Source organism: Pavona decussata, unplaced genomic scaffold, assembly GCF_977016875.1.
Source record: "Pavona decussata unplaced genomic scaffold, jaPavDecu1.1 SCAFFOLD_286, whole genome shotgun sequence".
NCBI classification, from domain to species: domain Eukaryota; kingdom Metazoa; phylum Cnidaria; class Anthozoa; order Scleractinia; family Agariciidae; genus Pavona; species Pavona decussata.
In genome coordinates this window covers 1,395,001-1,414,750 of record NW_028145687.1, presented here as the reverse complement: position 1 = coordinate 1,414,750, position 19,750 = coordinate 1,395,001, and the positions used below count along the sequence as shown (strand labels likewise).

Below are 19,750 nucleotides of genomic sequence, written 5' to 3'. Positions count from 1 at the left end.
TATTAATGGAAATAATGAAATGGAATATTTTAAGCCTGGTGAATAAATGAAAATGATTTATTATTCCACCGTTATGTCATTTCACCAAACAAGACGCATATGTGCGTGAACTTGGGCTTCTTTCCTGGCATATCCAGCTGTAAACGCCAGAAAGTTGACATGATAAAATCTCAGTTGTCATTTGCCGATTGTTTTACAACATAGTGCAAGCAAGTATATTGTAAGCAATGTATATTCCTGGTCTAAATTGTACCCTCTGTCCGTTTTTTACGCCCGGTCTGTAGTCTGCGTTTTACACTGACCGATTAAGTGATAAATTTTAGAATCTAATAAAGGTTCTGACAGTAAAATCCGAGCTTTCAACCTATGTGTGCATCTATCTGGCCAACAGGATTTAGCAAAGTGGGCAGGGATATCTTGTGTTGGTTTCATCCCCCCCTCGCAAAAGTTTTTGTTTTTTGAAATAAGGGAATTCTGATTGGTGTTTCGTGGAAATTTCTGTATGTCAGTATCTTTAACCCATTAATCGATGAAATTTGTCCTCGCGTCACATACGTGAAATTTGATCCGTCTCCTGTGCATGCGTTTGTTTACGCAAGATTATGTAGTTGTCACGTTTTGGCAATTAAAATAGAGAGAAAAACAGACAATGCTTTCCTAAAGGAAAGATTTATTCAGAAAAGTCTTTGTTTACGCCCAAGAAAGAAACGCTTATAATTCTAAATGCGAGACGAGAGACGCGAAAGCGATTTGAAGGAACTATCAGTCCATTTCGAAGCGAATTTATCAACCCGAGCGTGGCACGTTTTTCAAATTTTCGCTTAAACTGTTCAAAATATAAAGAATCGGTAAATTAGAATAGTATTTCAGTACAAATTCATGATCAAGCCTGTAATTTTTCAGCCGTTGAATTCCCAGAACGTACTAAAAAATTTTGTAGAAAGTCCGTGGCCTGAATATTAAGGATTTGAGATGTCCGCGCTCCGCTAACTCGTCGCCTGGATAAAACAACAATTTGTACTCGAAGCGCAGTTTCTTCGCCGTTATTTCTCGGATTTCCGCTATCGAAACTGTTGAGTATTCCTAAGTAGTTCTTCTTTCGATGTACCATTTCGAAAAGTTGTGTTTTCCTTCGGAAAACGCGAAAATCGTCGACTAAAAAATGGCCGACCCATGCAAACCCATGCAGCGACAAGATCACCTGCGCATGCGTTTTAAGGCCCAGACGGCGATTTGTGACTGAATGAGGAAAACAAAACAAAAAACAAGGTGCCTGCTATACTGGCATTACGCGTGATGCTAGGGCTGATTCATTTATTCCAACTGCATGCTTCGCCGATTGATAAAACTATCCTTGCTAATGGAATAGTTTGAGTCATGACGATCGCGTTACGTTGTTTCCCTTGTGTTACGCTACTAAGGGTTTCAAGGGAAATTGCGGGAATTCCATTGCGATAACGTAAGCTTCTCAATGACCTCTTTTCAGTCTCGCGTCGTGGTCTAAGACTGTCAAACAAAGCACGATTTCTTCGCCAGGAATTTACCAATTTCCACCGTTTTAAATGTCGGGTGCTTCTTAGGAGATATTCTTTCGATTTGCCGCTTCAAAATGGTGAAATTTCCGTTTGAAAACTCACACTTGAGTCCAGAACATGTTAACAATATGGAGCCACAAATTTAATCTGTTTTTAATAAATAGATCAAATGATGCGTTGACGTCACACAGGTAGGGGCGAGTGGGTCCCCTCCCTCGCGATGTAAGCGACAAGAATGGATTTTGATTGGCCTGCTTCTGTTGAAGACAATCAGAACAATACACCCCGAGTAGGAGAGGGGTGAGTTTAATGAATAAATTAATGTACCGATTTGTAGCTACGAGGAAGAAAAAAAAACAAGATGCCTGCTACACTGGCATTACGCGTGATGCTGGGGCTGATTCATTTATTCCAACTGTATGCTTTGCCGATTGATAAGACTATCCTTGCTAGTGGAATAGTTTAAGTCACGACGATCGCGTTACGTTGTTTCCTTTGTGTTACGCGACTCAGCTCAGAGTATCACCGGAAATTTTAGCCTCCCACGCAGACGTTCTTAGGGCAGGAACGCGTGACGAACCCCCAAGAACGTCTGCGTGGGAGGCTACGGAAAATTTGTGAAATTCCATTACGATAACGTAAGCTTCTCAATGACCTCTTTTCAGTCTCGCGTCGTGGTCTAAGACTGTCAAAGAAAGCACGATTCCTTCGCCAGGAACTCACCAATTTCCACCGTTTTACGTGTCGGGTGCTTCTTAGAAGTTATTCTTTCGATTTACCGCTTCAAAATGGTGAAATTTCCGTTTGAAAACGGCACACTTGAGTCCAGAACATGTTAAAACAATATGGCGCGACTATTTAATCCGTCATTAATAAATATATCAAATGATGCATTGACGTCACACAGGTAGGGGTGAGTGGGTCCCCTCCCTCACGATATAAGCGACAAGAATGGATTTTGATTGGCCTGCCTTTGTTGAAGACAATCAGAACAATACATCCCGAGTAGGAGAGGGGAGAGTTTAATGAATAAATTAATGTACCGATTTGTAGCTACTACGAAGAAAAAAAAAAAACAAGATGCCTGCTACACTGGCATTACGCGTGATGCTGGGGCTGATTCATTTATTCCAACTGTATGCTTCGCCGATTGATAAATCTATCCTTGCTAATGGAATAGTTTGAGTCACGACGATCGCGTTACGTTGTTTTCCTTGCGTTACGCGACTCAGACTTTCACCGGAAATGCGTGGAATTCCATTACGATAACGTAAGCTTCTCAATGACCTCTTTTTAGTCTCGCGTCGTTGTCAAGGACTGTCAAACAAAGCACGATTCCTTCGCCATGAACTCACCAATTTCTACCGTTTTAAATGTCGAGTGCTTCTTAGAAGTTATTCTTTTGATTTGCTGCTTCAAAATGGTGAAATTTCCGTTTGAAAACGGCACACTTGAGTCCAGAACATGTTATAAACAATATGGTGCCAAATTTAATCCGTTTTTAATAAATAGATCAAATGATGCGTTGACGTCACACAGGTAGGGGTGAGTGGGTCCCCTCCCTCGCGATGTAAGCGACAAGAATGGATTTTGATTGGCCTGCTTCTGTTGAAGACAATCAGAACAATACACCCCGAGTAGGAGAGGGGTGAGTTTAATGAATAAATTAATGTACCGATTTGAAGCTACGACGAAGAAAAAGAAATCGTCCCGTTTTTAGACACGGTATGCCCCCTCAGGGCATCCCGCGTAAAAAGAAATCGACCCGTTTTAAGACACGGTATGCCCCCTCGGGGCATCCCGCGTAAAAAGAAATCGACCCGTTTTAAGACACGGTATGTCCCCTCAGGGCATCCCGCGTAAAAAAAAACCAACAAAAAAAAAAAAAAACGAAGGGCAATTTTCAACTTGGTCTCCCTTTGGGAAGCCCAAGTAATAAGGTCAAGAGAACGGGCAAAATATGAGACCATAATACTCTGTAGTGTCCCGGTTTGACCGGTTTACAACAGAGCAAATACAGACAGAAAAGGAAGAAAAAAGGAACAACAATGGCCGGACTGGACGAAGAATAGTTTTTGAAACGATGCAAGCTCAAAAACAAGTTTTTAGCATGCCAATATCTTGTCATTTATCTTTTCAATTTATACAATCAAATTAAAGACATTTAAGTGGCTTTCTGTGTTGTTTACTTCATTCGTACGCGCCATATACCGATGGACAGTTAATGCCGGGTGTATTTCAAAGCTGTTACCAAAACAGAGAAGCCAAAATAACAAAATCTTTTTGTAGTGGAACAATAAATCTCTTATTCGATGGTTTTACACATAATACTCGCGGACATTTTGCTCATTGCTCGTATTTTTCCTCGCCCCTTCGGGGCTCGGAAAAATACTACGCAACTCGCAAAATATCCGCGCGTATTATATGAAAACCATCGGATAAGATATATCTCCCTAGTAGCGTCACTGACCTCTTTAAAATGGAACGACCCAGCAACAGAATGAGTTCGGCTCCGTGGACATGACACGGATACGTTTTCGAAACCCCTCGTTTTTGTTTTACCGATAACGCATGGAAAGCATTGGTCCACATTATCGTTTTCGCAGGCTTTTCCCGTTCACACTAAAACCTTCAAATATGTTGATACGCTACGAGTAAACCGCGTTACAACGGTCTTTTGTGCATGTCGATCCACAATTTTTGTGGTATTTCTATGTTAGTGCTTTGCCACATTTCCAGAAAAAAATGTCTCCACTCTACAGTTCGTTTTTGATGAAAATGATCAGCGTTTTTTATCGTTTTAGTGTGGACACGGATGATTTTTTTAACAATTTTTTAACAAGGTACTAGTGAGCAGAACCCAGCAACGAAATCTTATCTATACTCAAGGTTTGTTCTCCGGCCGGTTTCGTCTCATAACTACAGACTTCATCAGGGAGTTTGAAACAAGATCACATGGGTAACTTTTGCAATACAAATCACGTTCCCGTAAGGGTGTGAACAACAAAACACCCACAAGAAATACGTACAGGATATGATTAAAATCCTGCGTAGAATGAATAATGATTAATTTGGGGGCTCGCGGATTTAACCTAACCTTTGTTCCATTTCACGTTGCAGCACTGTATTGAAGGCCGTATGGTCTACACGCCAATCATTGTTCAGATGGAATGTGGCGCAAACCCGACAAATTTGGAGGGGAGTTTGTTTTGTAAAAGGAGTTTGATTATCTATATTAACTTAGAAGGGGATATATTTATCTTATTCGATGGTTTTACACATCAGAATACGCACGGATATTTTGCGTGTTGCGTAGTATTTTTCCGAGCACCGAAGGGGCGACGAAAAATGCGAGTAATGACAATGAGCAGCATGTCCGCCGGTATTATATGTAAAACCATCAAATAAGAGATTTATTACTCCACTATAAAAAGATTTTGTTATTTTGGCTTTTCTTTTCTGGAAAGGTTGTTGAAATACACCCGGCATTATGTATCTGTCCATCAGTTTCGGCGCGCGCGAATGACATAAACAACACAGAAAGCCAGTGGAATGTGTTTGTCCGTATTTGCCAGTGTGTTGTAAACCGGTCAAACCAGGACACTACAGTGAATTACGGTCCTATATTTTGCGCGTTCTCTTGACCTTATTGGGTGAAATGACATAATAGTGGAATAATAGTTTAGTTTAGTTTAGTTTAGTTTAGTTTAATTAACTGTTTTTGCCATAAGTTGTACAAATACAAAAAAAAAACTAATAATTTAAACACTAATGGGGAAGCCTAAGGGAAGCCACCAGAGTTATAAGGAATGGGCTCCCTCAGTTAAGTAATTAAAACAAAGTATACACATGAGACCAAAATCAACGACAGAGCTACAGTAAATCTTAAAATATATTACATAGTCATATTAGTCATAGTTAGGCTAAAAAAAGAGAAAATGAAATTGAAAACAGAGGTAAATAAATAAATAAATAAATAAATAAATAAATATATAAATGAATATTTATGATAAGAGGAATGCTTTCAGGTAACTACAAAAGGAAGCGGTACTTGTTGTATTTCGAATTTAATTTCAAGACTAGGAGAGTTAAAACATTAGGACCTTGGAAACTGATGGAGAACTTTCTTATATTACTCCTGCATTGTGGTAGATAAAAAAGCTCCAAACTTCTAGTGCCATAGGAATGCACTTGGCGTGTCACTAAAAACATGTTACTGAAGCTATAAGGAAGTAAGCCAGATTTATATTAATACATAAATTTTCTATTTTAAGTTTGTAGATCCCCTTTGTTGTATGTTGTTGGTTATTAAGTTAGTCTTCAAAACAAATCGAGATACGTGGCACAGATTTTCGCCATGGCGGCTACAAAGAACGCCGGTGGAGGATTAGAGAGATTTTAGAATTTTAAAGAACAATTTTCACCGATGAGCATTTTTAATTTAATTAATATTTTAGGGATTTTTAATTTTTAACAGATTTTTAGGTAAAAAAAAAGAGACTTATTTTAAGAATAAAATATGTTTAAGGACAGTGGAGGAGCAACGACTCTTTACTCGGATACTCGAAGCTCAGTAAACTCGAGGCCTCATCCCTTCAAACAATTCCAGAATCGGAGTTTTTCCATTTTTATGGAAAAAAACCGGGAATCATTTACCATCACTGAAATAGAACAGGACATTTCTCAATTTGTCAACTTCGTACCCAAAGTTTTTCCTTTGTAGAATTTTACAAGGGAAAAGCCATGAGAACGAGGTTGTCAATTTGTATATGGAATACAGTCAACTCTCGCCTTGCGGACATCTCGCTGTTTGTCATGATCTTCCAGAATTTTAACGATATTTTGTGATTGTTTGGCTTTAACATTTTTATTTTTCAAAGATTGACAGATATTTAAAAATGGTAAACGATAAGATAAAGTATTGAAGCTTTTTCTCTCACTTCCCCTGAAGAAGGTCCGTGATTGCGACCGAAACGTCGGGAACATTTTTATTGTAAATAATTTCAGAACGCTTTTAATCCACCAGTGTAACTTTATTGGTATTTCCAAATAATTTTTAATTGATAAGATAAAGATTTTCTCTAATTCGCACAGGTCCCTTAACGCTTAAATTTAATTTTATCGTTCCACAGTGGACAAATAAAATCATGCCTAATTTCGTATACTTTGAGTAACGTAGTTACTTAGGAAAGCGCTGCGGCGCTTGTTACATGTAACTTCGGATATTTGACAGCAGCTTTCATTTGGGGACACCGTTTAAAACCTTGTTCTCAGGGAAAAAGCCTTGGGAACAAAATACTGAGCTTCTACAAACTTCCCGCAAAGCCCGCCGGCTCTTTAGGTTTTGAACACGCACTAAACAAGTGCAAGTTTGAATAAAGTTCTCCTAATTTAAAGCATCGATAAGGTTCTCTTTTACGGTTCTATTGTTTATTTTAAGAAATATACTTTCCTCGCATTATAATCGGTCACTACAATCCGTCCATCTGATGTTGTAGCTATTCCAAGGGGACTCAGTTGTAGCTCAGTAACAGTTTTTCCACTGAAAGAACCTTCCACTGAAGACTGAACAATTCGTTTATTGCTACGATCACAAACAAGAGTTGTGATGATCGCCACATTTCTCAACGCACAGACCCCAGGGACTGTTCAACTGTCCGTCACCTTTCCCTTTTTCTCCAATCTTGCACAAAAACTTCCCTGAATGATCAAAGATCTTTAAACAGTTGATCCCTCCGTCAGAAACAATGAACATGCTTTGATGGAAAATACATCCCGCGGGCCAGGATAGTTTTTCTGAGCCGCTATCTCCAAATGTAAACACTGGTTCACCATCCTTTGTGAAGACCTGAATTCTGTTGTTGCCCCAGTCGGCTACAGCAACGCGTCCTTCATCGTCCATACAAACGCCTGATGGAGAACACAACTCGCCTTCTCCTGATCCCTCCTTTCCAAAAGCTTCACAAAGTTCCCCGTGTGAACATTAAACTGCTGAATGCGGTGATTGAACTGATCCGCCACTAGAATATGGTCGTCATTAAGATATGTTACACCAGTTGGTTGTTTAAACTGCCCAGCTTTTTCTCCTTCGCAGCCAAATTTTCGCAGATACTTTCCTTCAGAAGTCGCTCACAGCAATCAGCCCTTTACTGTTAACAGCAATCCCATATGGCATTGCAAGATTTTCTCCTTTTAAATCCAACTCGCCCACAATTTCGAGCCGGCGTTCCTTCACCTGGACAATGACAGGACTCTGATGAAGATTGTCCCCGTTTATAGTCACTTTAATGTTGTACGTGCCTGGCATTTTAGGAGTAAACTTCACCAGGAAATTTCCATCTTCTCTTTGGATAGTTGTCATACTTCCTACTTGTTCAGCGGGTTCCACGAGAACTCCAACGTGAAATGTTCTTTGATCTTCATTAATCAGTTTTGGAGAGATGACTAACTCTGTTTCTACTCCAGCTTGGAAATCTTGAGTTAGTCCTTCTACAATTGGTTCGCTGATTGCAGTGACACCGAGGTTCAATTTCTCTGGTTCAGCTGTCGAGACAAACTTCACAAATGAGCTAACCGGAAGTGCTGGGGCCGTGATCTTGTTAAGATCTTCAAACCGTTTCTCTAGGTTTTTCTTGCTTTGCATGATATCTGAACTTGAGCTTCTTTGAACTAGGTTGCTAGCAAACTCGACTGCTTGATTCATTTGTTTGACCAACGACTGTACTTGTGCCTTAGCAGCGTTTAATTTCTCATTTCTCGATACGCGCGTGTTCTCGATCGTGGCAATGGCCTCCCGCTCGCGTTCTCTAATCTTGTCGATCATTTGTTCGGCGGTTTGGGAAACGTTCTGTTTAGCGGCTATGGAGTTAGTTTCCAGATCAACAGCTGTTTGCTCAAACTCACCAATCATGTCACTACAGACCTTGCTGTTTTCTTTGATGAACTCGGCTGCCGCCATGACTTTAGCTTTCTCGGCATCAGCTGCTTTGTCAAGCGGATCAACAGTATGATTCTTGTGATCTGTGACAACACAAACCTGGCACACACAAGTCTGGCAGTCGATGCAAAAAAACCTCGTTACCTCTCGCTCGTGGTACTGCTGTGAGCAGAACGATTGTCGCTTTAGAAGAGCCTCGTAGTCTTGTGCTTGAAAGTGTTTTATTGGTCTGACAAACGCGACATTTCTTAGAAGTTCATGTGCGTTTACACAGTCAGGGCACATGAATTTTCCGCATTCGAAGCAAAAGCTTGTCTCAGCGCTCTTTTCCCTGCAGTTGCCGCAGTTAATCTCGCTTCCATCGCCACTCCGTTGTACAGCGAGAACACCTAGCAAACTATTCTGTAGAAAACCTGTCGGCAATTCATGACCATTTATCGAAGCTGTCAGGGACGCCAACTTGGGCTTGGCACTCAGAACAGCGAAATTTTCCATGTTGCTCGGTTGTTAGAGCGTGCCTCTTTAAACACTCGCAACAGAAGGTGTGCAGACATGTTATTGTCTTGGGTTCAGTGAAAGTATCCCAACAAATCGAACATGTAACGTGTTCTTTTAGGTTTTTTAAGAGAGATTCCATCGCAAATGCGAAATCAAGCACACCCAACTATTGTTTATAATTCCGAGAAATCGGAATGTATTTGCATTCAACCTCATAACAGCTTTTTGTGTTGAGTGCCTTGTTGCATGACAGAAGTTCTGGTTGCGTGATTTATTGATCTCTGCCTTCTCCGCGGGCTTTTTCTAATTTGTGCGAGCGCGAAAAGCAAGATGGGGGAATCGAGCTCAAAGCACGAAGAATTTTGTCAAGAACACAACGAGATCGAAATAGAAGTTAATGGGACACAGATCGAACCTTATCATTTTTTTTACTTTACTAGGAGTTCATATTAGACTACTAGACATTTGGATAAAGTCATTCTCAGATAAATCAAGGAGCATTTCTTAGTAAAAGTTGGTAGCAGGAGTTTTCTAAAGTAATTTGACGTGCTGAAAACGAAGATGCTTGTTTTATACCAAAGTTAAGGACGGTGCCTACTAATAGAAAAGAATTTTTGCGCACTTTATGACTATGCGGAAAAAGCAGACCTTTGCAAGGCCTATTCGAATCCAAAAAGAAAATTGGGGGTAACCACACATTTTTAAAGAGATAATTAAGCAACAATAATTCTAAAAAGCAGTAAAATACAAAGCAATGTATGGCATTTTTTCCCACTGAATTGAAGATTTATTATCTCTGCAAAATGCATGGTTACCCCTAATTTTCTTTTTGGATACCAAGAGCACTTGCTAAGTTCTGCTTTCTCCGCATAGTTTTAAACCGCGCAAAAATATCCCTGTACTAGTAGGCACCACCCATAGGAAACCCAACTATCTCGAGATGACCAAAAGACACGGGGGCTCTGGGAACGAGATTGTCTCGAGATGCGCAGAACGTATGCGCAGTAACAAAAGTAGGCACCGTCCTTACTGAAATTTTATGAAAATCGTCTAGTCTATATTAAAAGTCATCCAAAACGTTTTTAAAATAAAACGTACAAGTCTGCGCTTTTTCTAAAGCAGCAACAAAAACCAACCAAAACGAATAAAATGTCAACATCAGTCTCTTTTGTAGTTGGGTTAATACAAACTATAGTTTACATTAATACTTCAACGATCTTCGAATCATTGCCACATTCTACGCGGGAGCTGCTTATTCGGCCGGGATGAGGGGAGGGGGAGGGGAGTGACGGGCGCTTTTTCGTGTAAAATACGGTATATATGAGGCATACAAATAACGAACAAATCCAACAAAACTGGCGACTTGTATTTTTATGATCGCTAAATTTATAACTTTATTTCTGCGACAAAGCAACACAACTAAATTGCTAACATTGCGTTTTACGACCAGTTTATTCCTTTCCTTTGCCCTCCTCACAATTCTTTTTGATTGACAGATCAGTCTTTTCATAATTTTACAAGTCTCTGTTGCCGCATTCGGTGTTGTTTCTTCGCGTTTGGAGTTGGAGTGAGTTCATCTACTACCATTGCACCATTCCATACAGACGTCTCCACGCCACAAGCCCAGTTTATACAGTTTTTGTAATTTTCCTGTAAAAACCTTTTTCAACTAAAGTGTTGTAACATAACTTTCTCCGAAGAAGAAATAAACTTAAACAAGAGCATACAATGAAGGTTCTTTTCAGGAATTCAGCAAACACATACTCACGTAGAATGTTACAAAAATACTGCCTGGTAAATAAACTTTTAACAAAGCCAATCGGCAACAATGAAGTCCGCGTTCTCTTTTGGGCCAGAAAATGCATGCAGCAACAAAGAAACTTCCAGTGTTGCGCGCCTGCATGTCATTGTTACTCGATTTGTTGTTCCTAGTGTTAAAATACAGCACTAGGTTGTTTAATAATATATATTCAATCAGTTTGTAATCAGTTATAATTCAGGCTGTTCTAAGATGTTACAATGGGTTGTGGTGGCGGTGCTGATGATGGAGTAAAAGAAGCAGCAATGTCTCCACTCGCCGTTGAGTTGCTTGGCAACGGTATTAAGGGAGCTGGGCTTGCGCCTGCTGTGATATCAGTCAAAAGAGGCGACGCTGTTGCTGTAACTGTGACGTCAGAATTTCCAACTGATGCTGGCGATGATTGAGGGTTGCTGGGTGGAGACACAGGTATTAACGTTTGGGGCATCCCGGCTCCTATAACAGGGGTTCCCTGGACTTCGAGCGAGAATGATGGGACTGATGGCGGGCTACTAGCATGTGCTGCTAATGGAGCCCCTACTTGATATGTTCCTGTTGTGGCAGGTGGTGCAGCGGGCGCAGGGAAACTGGGACTGAAAGGATTCATGGCAGGCGGAGCTGCAGTTGAGTTGAGATTCAAGGAAACCATTCCTGATTCAAGACCTGCCAAGAGAGATAGTCACCATACATGAATTTAACAACAACAAAAACAACAATAATAATGGAAATAATGTGATGGAATATGTAAGTCTGGTGAATAAATGAAAATGATGAATTAATGTATTAAATCGCTCAAGTAGGTGAACCCAGGGTAAGTATGAAAATTATTAAAGCATGTTTCACTCAGTTTTAAGTTGGCTATTCATGTGCTGCCGACACGCTAGAGTTGTCACGTTGAAGTCCACGTTTCAATGGTGACCCGCACCAAGTGAGTACATAGAAGTTTGGGACATGAAAACAAGAAAGCGCGTTGCCGTTCTCCGGTCACGGGTCACATCGCGGTCACGACAGCATTTTTGGTTGCGTTCACGTCCTAGGTATAACTTTATACTTCCTCATTTTTCCGGCGGAAAAGATAATCTACTATCTGGATATTCTTTGGAATTTTTTTTAGGGTGCGTGTAGACCTCGCAATTGTGCACAGTTATGATAGATCGATGGTTCAGAATTTTGAGGGATGAATACGAATTTATCAAAACTTATCCTGTACACTCATTGTAATGTAAGTTTCTTGAAGACCTTAAACACCTTAAAAATTCTGATTTTCTCCGGCAAAATGTCAGCTCAGAACTTCGTATCACTGGAAACCAATTCCTTTTGTTTCGGAGGGGCAAATTTCTCGATAAAAATTCGGGGTAAAGCCGACAGGTGCTCGTAAATTCGGGAAATAAGTGATTGCGTTTCCTAAAACACTGGCGACTAAAATTTTCAGCTCAAATATCCGAACAAATCATACTGTAAACATGAATATATGAAAAATATATTTGAAGTGCAGGTGAAAGATAGAAGAAAGATCCTCGCAGTTAGTACGCAATTTAAGCGGTTGCGAAAAGAAAGCCTGAAAAAAATTCGGACTTGAACGAGTTCAAGCCGGGTTTTTGTTATTTCAGGCTTTCTTTTCGCAACTGCTTCAATTGCATAAAGAAAAGTTCATACTATGTTAGCTTACGCAAATATGACCATGAAAGTATGCAGGGACATAGTAGACAACATTTGGCGCCCCTGTACCGCGTGAAGTAAAGGAGACAAAAGACGTTTGCGCACATTTTAGCGGGATTGACTCGAAAACATGCCCATGACATAGCCTCTTCAAGGAGAGCTTAATAGCGGCTTTCGCGATATTTTTTTTTTGTCTTTATTTAACGAATTCCTTATCATCCTTCTCTTTTGAAAATTTGAACTAAAGGAAGTTAGAAACGTTGAACGGAAGACAGACGAGAACAGGGGAAATAGATACCTTATTGAGGCGGAAGTGCACGATGTACCAAACAACAAGTCCGTCATGCTATATGAATACGCGTTCATGCCGAAAGGGACAAAGCAACTCTATTATCCAAAGGACTTTCAGTGGAACGCAACAGCCCCTGTTTATCTCGTAGCTATGGCTAAAAATCTGGGACGATGGGTTCACCATTTTGTAAAAAACGCAGAAAGCATCTTCGCAGAAACAAACGACCCCAATCTTCATGTGATAATATTTGATTACAACAGTCCTGACATCAACTTGGAAGACGTTTTAAAACAGAGTTCCTTAACAAACTACATGTTACTGAGGCAAAGTGGTGCGTATTCATGGACGAGGTCATTTACCGAGGCCATAAACCTGGTGAAAGACCCACGAAGTATCATATTCATGATGGATCTTCATCTGGATATCGCAAGTCCTTTCATCAATAATATTAGAAAAGTAAGTTGTCTTACAAGTTGCTATAGAGTGATTCTATTGAGTGTCGTAAAACCAAAACCACAGTAATTTCTCTGGCCAATCACAACAGACGTAAACAGTGCAATGAACCAATCAGGATCCGAAGCAAATACATGTAACCGGCGCCAAGCGCGGGAAAACGCGCGCGACCAAGTCTCAGTTGATTTTGGTTTGGCTTCCCATTGGTTGAGAAAATGGCGCGAACTTTGCCAACCAATCATAGAACGCAGTAAAGCAAACGCGAAATACTTTCGACACTCAATCGAAAACCGCTCTATATCAAGTCAATAAATCCTAATTCCCCCCCCCCCCCCCCCATTTGCCAACAGTAGGGAGCTTTAGCAACGACGACGGCAGCGACAACTGAAACGTCCCTTGAAAATATACGTCCGCGTTACTTGTTCTACTTTGCGATTATTCTAATTTGTTCAACTTGTACAATGTGGCCGAATTATGCGGAAACTAAATTAATACGCAAAGGCGCTCTAGTAAGAAAGAAGAATGAAAAATTCACCGTCGTGTGCTCACGTTCTCCGCAGAACCTTAAATTTAGTCATTTCTCGTTGTCGTTTTGCAGAGGACAGCAAAGAAATGTACCAAAACATATAACGCACGTGCAAAGCGATTGTTTTTGCTCATTAACCCTATTGTTTTGTGGCGTTCTCGTTGCCGTCGCCGTCGTCCTTGTTAAAGCTTCCTATTTGCGTCACTGACCTCTTTAAAATGAAACGACCCAGCAACAGAATGAGTTCTACTCCGTGGACATGACACGGATACGTTTTCGAAACCCCCCGTTTTCGTTTTGCCGAAAACGCATGGAAAGCATTGGTCCACATTATCGTTTTAGAAGGCTTTTCCCACTCACACTAAAACGTTCAAATATGTTGATACGCTATAAGTAAACCGCGTTACAACGGTCATTTGCGCGTGTCGATCCACAATGTTTGTGGCATTTCTATGTTAGTGCTTTGCCTCATTTCCAGAAGAAATGTTTCCAGTCTAGAGTTCGTTTTTGATGAAAATGATCAGCGTTTTCTATCGTTTTAGTGTGGACGTACTAGTGAGCAGAACCCAGCAACGAAATCTTGTCTATACTCAAGGTTTATTCTCCGACCGGGTTCGTGTCATAACTACAGACTTCATCAGGGAGTTTGAAACAAGATTACATCGGTAACTTTTGCAATACAAATCACGTTCCCGTAAGGGTGTGAACAACAAAACACCCACTACGTACAGGATATGGTTAAAATCCTGTGTAAAATGTGTGATGATTAATTTTGGGGCTCACGGATTTAACCTAACCTTTGTTCCATTTCACGTTGCAGCACTGTATTGAAGGCCGTATGGTCTACACACCAATCATTGTTCAGATGGAATGTGGCGCAAACCCGGCAAATTTGGAGGGGATTTGGCAGGTGTACGGCTACGGGTTAATAGGATTGTACAAATCTGACTGGGACCGAGCAGGGGGATTTCCCTTTCATAAAAACACGTGGGGAGGCGAGGACTGGGTACTAATGGATTCGTTGTTTGGAAAGGGACTGGAGATTGAACGCATGCGCACAACGCATGTGTATCACTATCATCATTCAAAGGATGGACTATGGTGAATTAGCCATGAGGTTGTTAAAGAATGCCAACGGCACGCCTTACGCGCCCCGTCCTCAGTTTCGTATACCAAGCGGAGCCTCTTTTATTGAGTTCCTTGTTCGTCTCGTTGTTCAATCCCTAAAGATCCAAGACATCCATCGGGATTTTTCAGGAGATTTTGTTTTGTAAAAAGGATTTTGATTATCTATATTAACTTAGAAGGGGATATATTTATCTTATTCGAGGGTTTTACACATCAGAATACGCACGGATATTTTGCAAGTTGCGTAGTATTTTTCCGAGCCCCGAAGGGGCGGCGAAAAATACGAGCAATGAGCAAAATGTCCACGGGTATTACATGTAAAACCATCGAATAAGAGATTTATTTTTCCACTTTAAAAATATTTTGTTATTTTGGCTTTTCTTTTCTAGAAAGAGCGTTGAAATACACCCGGCATTATGTATCTTTCCATCAGTTTAGGCGCGTGCGAATGACGTAAACAACACAGAAAGCCAGTGAAATGTCTTTGTCCCATGGTATGCGCTCTGTTGTAAACCGGTCAAACCAGGACACGACAGTGAATTACGGTCCTATATTTTGCGCGTTCTCTTGACCTTATTTGGTGAATTGACATAATAGTGGAATAGTAATTTGTTGTATGTTGTTCATTGTTAAGTTAGTCTTCAAAACAAATCGAGATACGTGGGACAGATTTTCGCCATGGCGGCTACAAAGAACCCCGGTAGGGGACTAGAGGGATTTTTAATTAACAATTTTCACCAATAAGCATTTGTAATTTAATTAATCTTTTAGGGATTTTTAACAGATTTTTAGGTAAAAAAAAAAAACGCTTATTTTAAAAATAAAATATGTTTAAGGCCAGTGGAGGAGCAACCGAGTCTTTACTCGGATCAGTAAAAACCAGTGGTAAACTGTGTTTGCAAGGACCACCGTGACAAAATAAAAGTACCAGATCCTGTAGTGAAGGATCTAATCAGCAAAAAAATTGTAAAGCAAATAATCTAAAAAAAGAGCAAGGCTGATTTCAAGGTCAGGGAAGTATATTTTTCTCTCAATTTTATACATTACTTTTTTACTGCAAAATTCTACAATCGTTGCACAGGCCGGAAGCATTGATTAGCTGCTATAAAATGGACCGCATGTTTAGAATTCCTTTGGTCGCTGACTTTGCTACAGATCATGGTTTGAAACCTACCTGGAGGACTTGAGCTTCGCTCACGTTTCGTCAATAACGCATGTATAGTTATACACAAAACTTGTGTGATCGTAAGAGAGATACCATAAAATCCCCCTTTATCACTTGGAAAATAACCTCCCTACAAATTTGCAACCCCACTAACATTATAACATACACCTACCAAAGTAACACCCCAGCTTTGTGTGAAAACAGGTTAATTTTGCCGTCACAAAATGGAAACACGGACGGACGGGGAAACTTTTAAAATCACTTGGGTAAAGGTCTTTCTCCTGGGAAACACTCGCCTGCTGCGGGAAGGACCGAGATCTCTTACGGCAAGCGAATTTCTTTGAGACAGTAAAACCACACAGAACTTGGCTCCAACGTAGGTTTAATACCAAAACTATAACCAAGGATATAACCAAGGATATAACCAAGGATGTAGCCAAGGATGCAACTAAGGATGTACCAAGAAAAATCTTACAACGCACTTGTATTTAAGCCTAAGCTAGTGAAGCGATTCGAATTACATCATTTTCCAACGAGTCTGATTACAGAATACAGCAATCATTTCTGAAAGTCTATTGGATGAAACCTAAGCTTATCCTGAAACATTAATTACTTTCATAAGTTACACAGGTGGATAACAGGTTATCAAAAGGCTAGCGCAGGTTACAATAACACTTCAACTCTCAATTACAGTTATGATCTTATAGGAACCGTTTACACCTAAATGGTCCTAAATGAATACAACAGGTTATGTTTACAGTTTATTGAACTCGAAACTAAGGAACTAAATATTTTCTACGTTGGTTTTTATATTTTTATCAGCAAAGCAAATTAAACTAAATATCTATAAATCCTCTCATCACATTTGCAACTTTTTCATAAATGCAAAAAAGGGAGTTAATAAAGCAGACAAAAATCCTACAGTAAATGTAACACTCACATATAATTTATTGATCTTTGAAGAGATTCCCTTTCATTTTCTTACCATGACCTTTTTAAGGGTAACTCGAACACAGGCAATAACTTTTCATTATGGTAGCTGAAACCACATGCACTCCTTCGAGTGGCTATTTTTGGGATTGTAATAATTCATTCGAGGAGTTCCAGTTTACAATCAGAAATCTGATTTAGAGTTTGTCATGATCTTCAAGAATCTTGACGATTTTTTGTGATAGTTTGGCTTTAACACTTTTATTTTTCAAAGATTGACAGACATTTAAAAATCGTCAACGGTAAGATAAAGACAAATAAAATCATGTCTAATTTTATATACTTTGAGTAACGTAGTTACTTAGGAAAGCGCTACGGCGCTTGTTACATGCAACTTCGAATATTTGACAGCAGCTTTCATTTGGGGAGACCGTTTACAACCTTGTTCACAGGGTGAAAAACCTTGGGAACAAAATACTGAGCTTCTACAAACTTCTAAAGCCCGCCGGGTCTTTAGGTTTTGAACACGCACTAAACAAGTGCAAGTTTGAATAAAGTTCTCCTAATTTAAAGTATCGATAAGGCTCTCGTTTACGGTTCTAGTGTTTATTTTAAGAGATATACTTTTCTCGCTCCAGAATCGGTCACTAAAATTCGTCCATCTGATGTTGTAGCTATCCCACAGGGATGTTGTAGCTCAGAAGCAGTTTTTCCACTGAAAGAACCTTCCACTGAAAACTGAACAATGCGATTATTGTCAGTATCACAAACAAGAATGTTGTGATGATCGCCACATTTCTCAATGCACAGACCACAGGTTAAGTCCAGCTGTCCGTCACCTTTGCCTTTTTTTCCAGTCTTGCGCAGAAACTTCCCTGAACGATCAAAGATTTTTAAACAGTTGTTCTCTCTGTCACAAACAATAAACATGCTTTGATGGGAAATACATCCACCGGGCCAGGATAGTTTTTCTGAGCCGCTATCTCCAAATGTAAACACTGGTTCACCATCCTTTGTAAAGACCTGAATTCTGTTGTTGCCCCCCTCGGCTACAGCAACGCGTCCTTCACCGTCCATACAAACGCCTTCTGGACAGCACAACTCGCCCTCTCCTGATCCCTCCTTTCCAAAAGCTTTCACAAAGTTCCCCGTGTGTACATTAAATTGCTGAATGCGGTGATTGAACTGATCCGCCACTAGAATATGGTCGTCATTAAGATATGTTACACCAGTTGGATGTTTAAACTGCCCAGCATTTTCTCCTTTGCAGCCAAATTTTCGCAGATACTTTCCTTCTTTGTCAAATATCAGGACACAGTGTCTAGGAGAGTCGCTCACAGCAATCAGCCCTTTACTGTTAACAGCAATACCGTATGGCATTTGAAGAATTTCTCCTTTTAAATCCAACTCGCCCACAATTTCAAGCCGGCGTTCCTTCACCTGGACAATTACAGGACTCTGGTGAAGATTGTCCCCGTTTATAGTCGATTTAATGTTGTACGTGCCTGGCACTTTAGGAGTAAACTTCACCAGGAAATTTCCATCTTCTCTTTGGATAGTCGTCATACTTCCTACTTGTTCAGCGGGTTCCACGAGAACTCCAACGTGAAATGTTCCTTGATCTTCATTAATCAGTTTTGGAGAGATGACTAACTCTGTTTCTACCCCAGCTTGGAAATCCCTTATTGCAGTGACACCGAGGATCAAATTCTCTGGTTCAGCTGTCGAGACAAACTTCACAAATGACCTAACCGGAAGTGCTGGGGCCGTGATCTTGTTGAGATCTTCAAACCGCTTCTCTAGGTTTTCCTTGCTTTGCATGATATCTGAACTTGAGCTTCTTTGAACTAGGTTGCTAGCAAACTCGACTGCTTGATTCATTTGTTTGACCAACGACTGTACTTGAGCCTTTGCGGCGTTTAATTTCTCATTTCTCGATACGCGCGTGTTCTCGATCGCGGCAATGGCCTCCCGCTCGCATTCTCGAATCTTGTTGATCATTTGTTCGGCCGTTTGGGAAACTTTCTGTTTAGCAGCTATGGAGTTAGTTTCCAGATCAACAGCTGTTTGCTCAAACTCACCAATCATATCGCTAAAGACCTTGCTGTTTTCTTTGATCAACTCGGCTGCCGCCATGACTTTAGCTTTCTCGGCATCAGCTGCTTTGTCAAGCGGATCAACAGTATGATTCTTGTGATCTGTCACAACACAGACCTGGCACACACAAGTCTGGCAGTCGATGCAAAAAAACCTCGTTATCTCTCGCTCGTGGTACTGCTGTGAGCAGAACGATTGTCGCTTTAGAAGAGCCTCGTAGTCTTGTGCTTGAAAGTGTTTTATTAGTCTGACTTTGTGTCCTTCAAACGCGATATTTCTCATAAGTTCATGTGCGTTTACACAGTCAGGGCACATGAATTTTCCGCATTCGAAACAAAAGCTTGTCTCAGCGCTCTTTTTTCTGCAGTTGCCGCAATTAATCTCGCTTCCATCGCCACTCTGCTGTACAGCGAGAACACCTAGCAAACTATTCTGTAGAAAACCGGTCGGCAATTTATCGAAGCTGTCAGGGACGTCAACTTGGGCTTGGCACTCAGGACAGCGAAATTTTCCATGTTGCTGGGTTGTTAGAGCATGCCTCTTCAAACACTCGCAACAGAAGGTGTGCAGACATGTTATTGTCTTGGGTTCGGTAAAAGTATCCAAACAGATCGAACATGAAACGTGTTCTTTTAGGTTTTTTAAGAGAGATTCCATCGCAAATGCGAAATCAAGCACACCCAACTATTGTTTATAATTCCGAGAAATCGGAATGTATTTGCATTCAACCAG

The 19,750-nt window shown here is 40.5% G+C and overlaps 2 protein-coding genes, 1 long non-coding RNA gene and 1 pseudogene across 3 annotated transcripts in view; 2 read left to right on the top strand and 2 right to left on the bottom strand.

The window, feature by feature from the left end:
• The window catches only part of LOC146455095 (uncharacterized), a 65,323-nt gene extending 48,467 nt beyond the window's left edge, over positions 1–16,856 (top strand). The window contains exon 2 of the long non-coding RNA XR_014859117.1: positions 16,372–16,856. This is a non-coding gene — a long non-coding RNA (uncharacterized LOC146455095). The remainder of the gene's footprint in view (positions 1–16,371) is intronic.
• LOC146455097 (E3 ubiquitin-protein ligase TRIM45-like) lies at positions 6,548–9,316 on the bottom strand (annotated as a pseudogene).
• On the top strand, positions 12,655–15,661 carry LOC146455096 (beta-1,4-N-acetylgalactosaminyltransferase 3-like). Its single transcript, XM_085094712.1, has 2 exons — positions 12,655–13,175; positions 14,519–15,661. The coding sequence occupies exons 1-2, from the start codon at positions 12,771–12,773 to the stop codon at positions 14,801–14,803; spliced, it is 690 nt and encodes a 229-aa protein (XP_084950838.1). The 5' UTR covers positions 12,655–12,770; the 3' UTR covers positions 14,804–15,661.
• Positions 16,857–17,352: 496 nt separating the features above from the next.
• LOC146455094 (E3 ubiquitin-protein ligase TRIM45-like) overlaps positions 17,353–19,750 on the bottom strand; it is a 2,481-nt gene continuing 83 nt past the window's right edge. The window contains exon 1 of the mRNA XM_085094783.1: positions 17,353–19,750. This exon is cut by the window's right edge and continues 83 nt beyond it. Coding sequence (XP_084950909.1) covers positions 17,528–19,675 — 2,148 coding nt within the window. The 5' untranslated portion in view covers positions 19,676–19,750 and the 3' untranslated portion in view covers positions 17,353–17,527.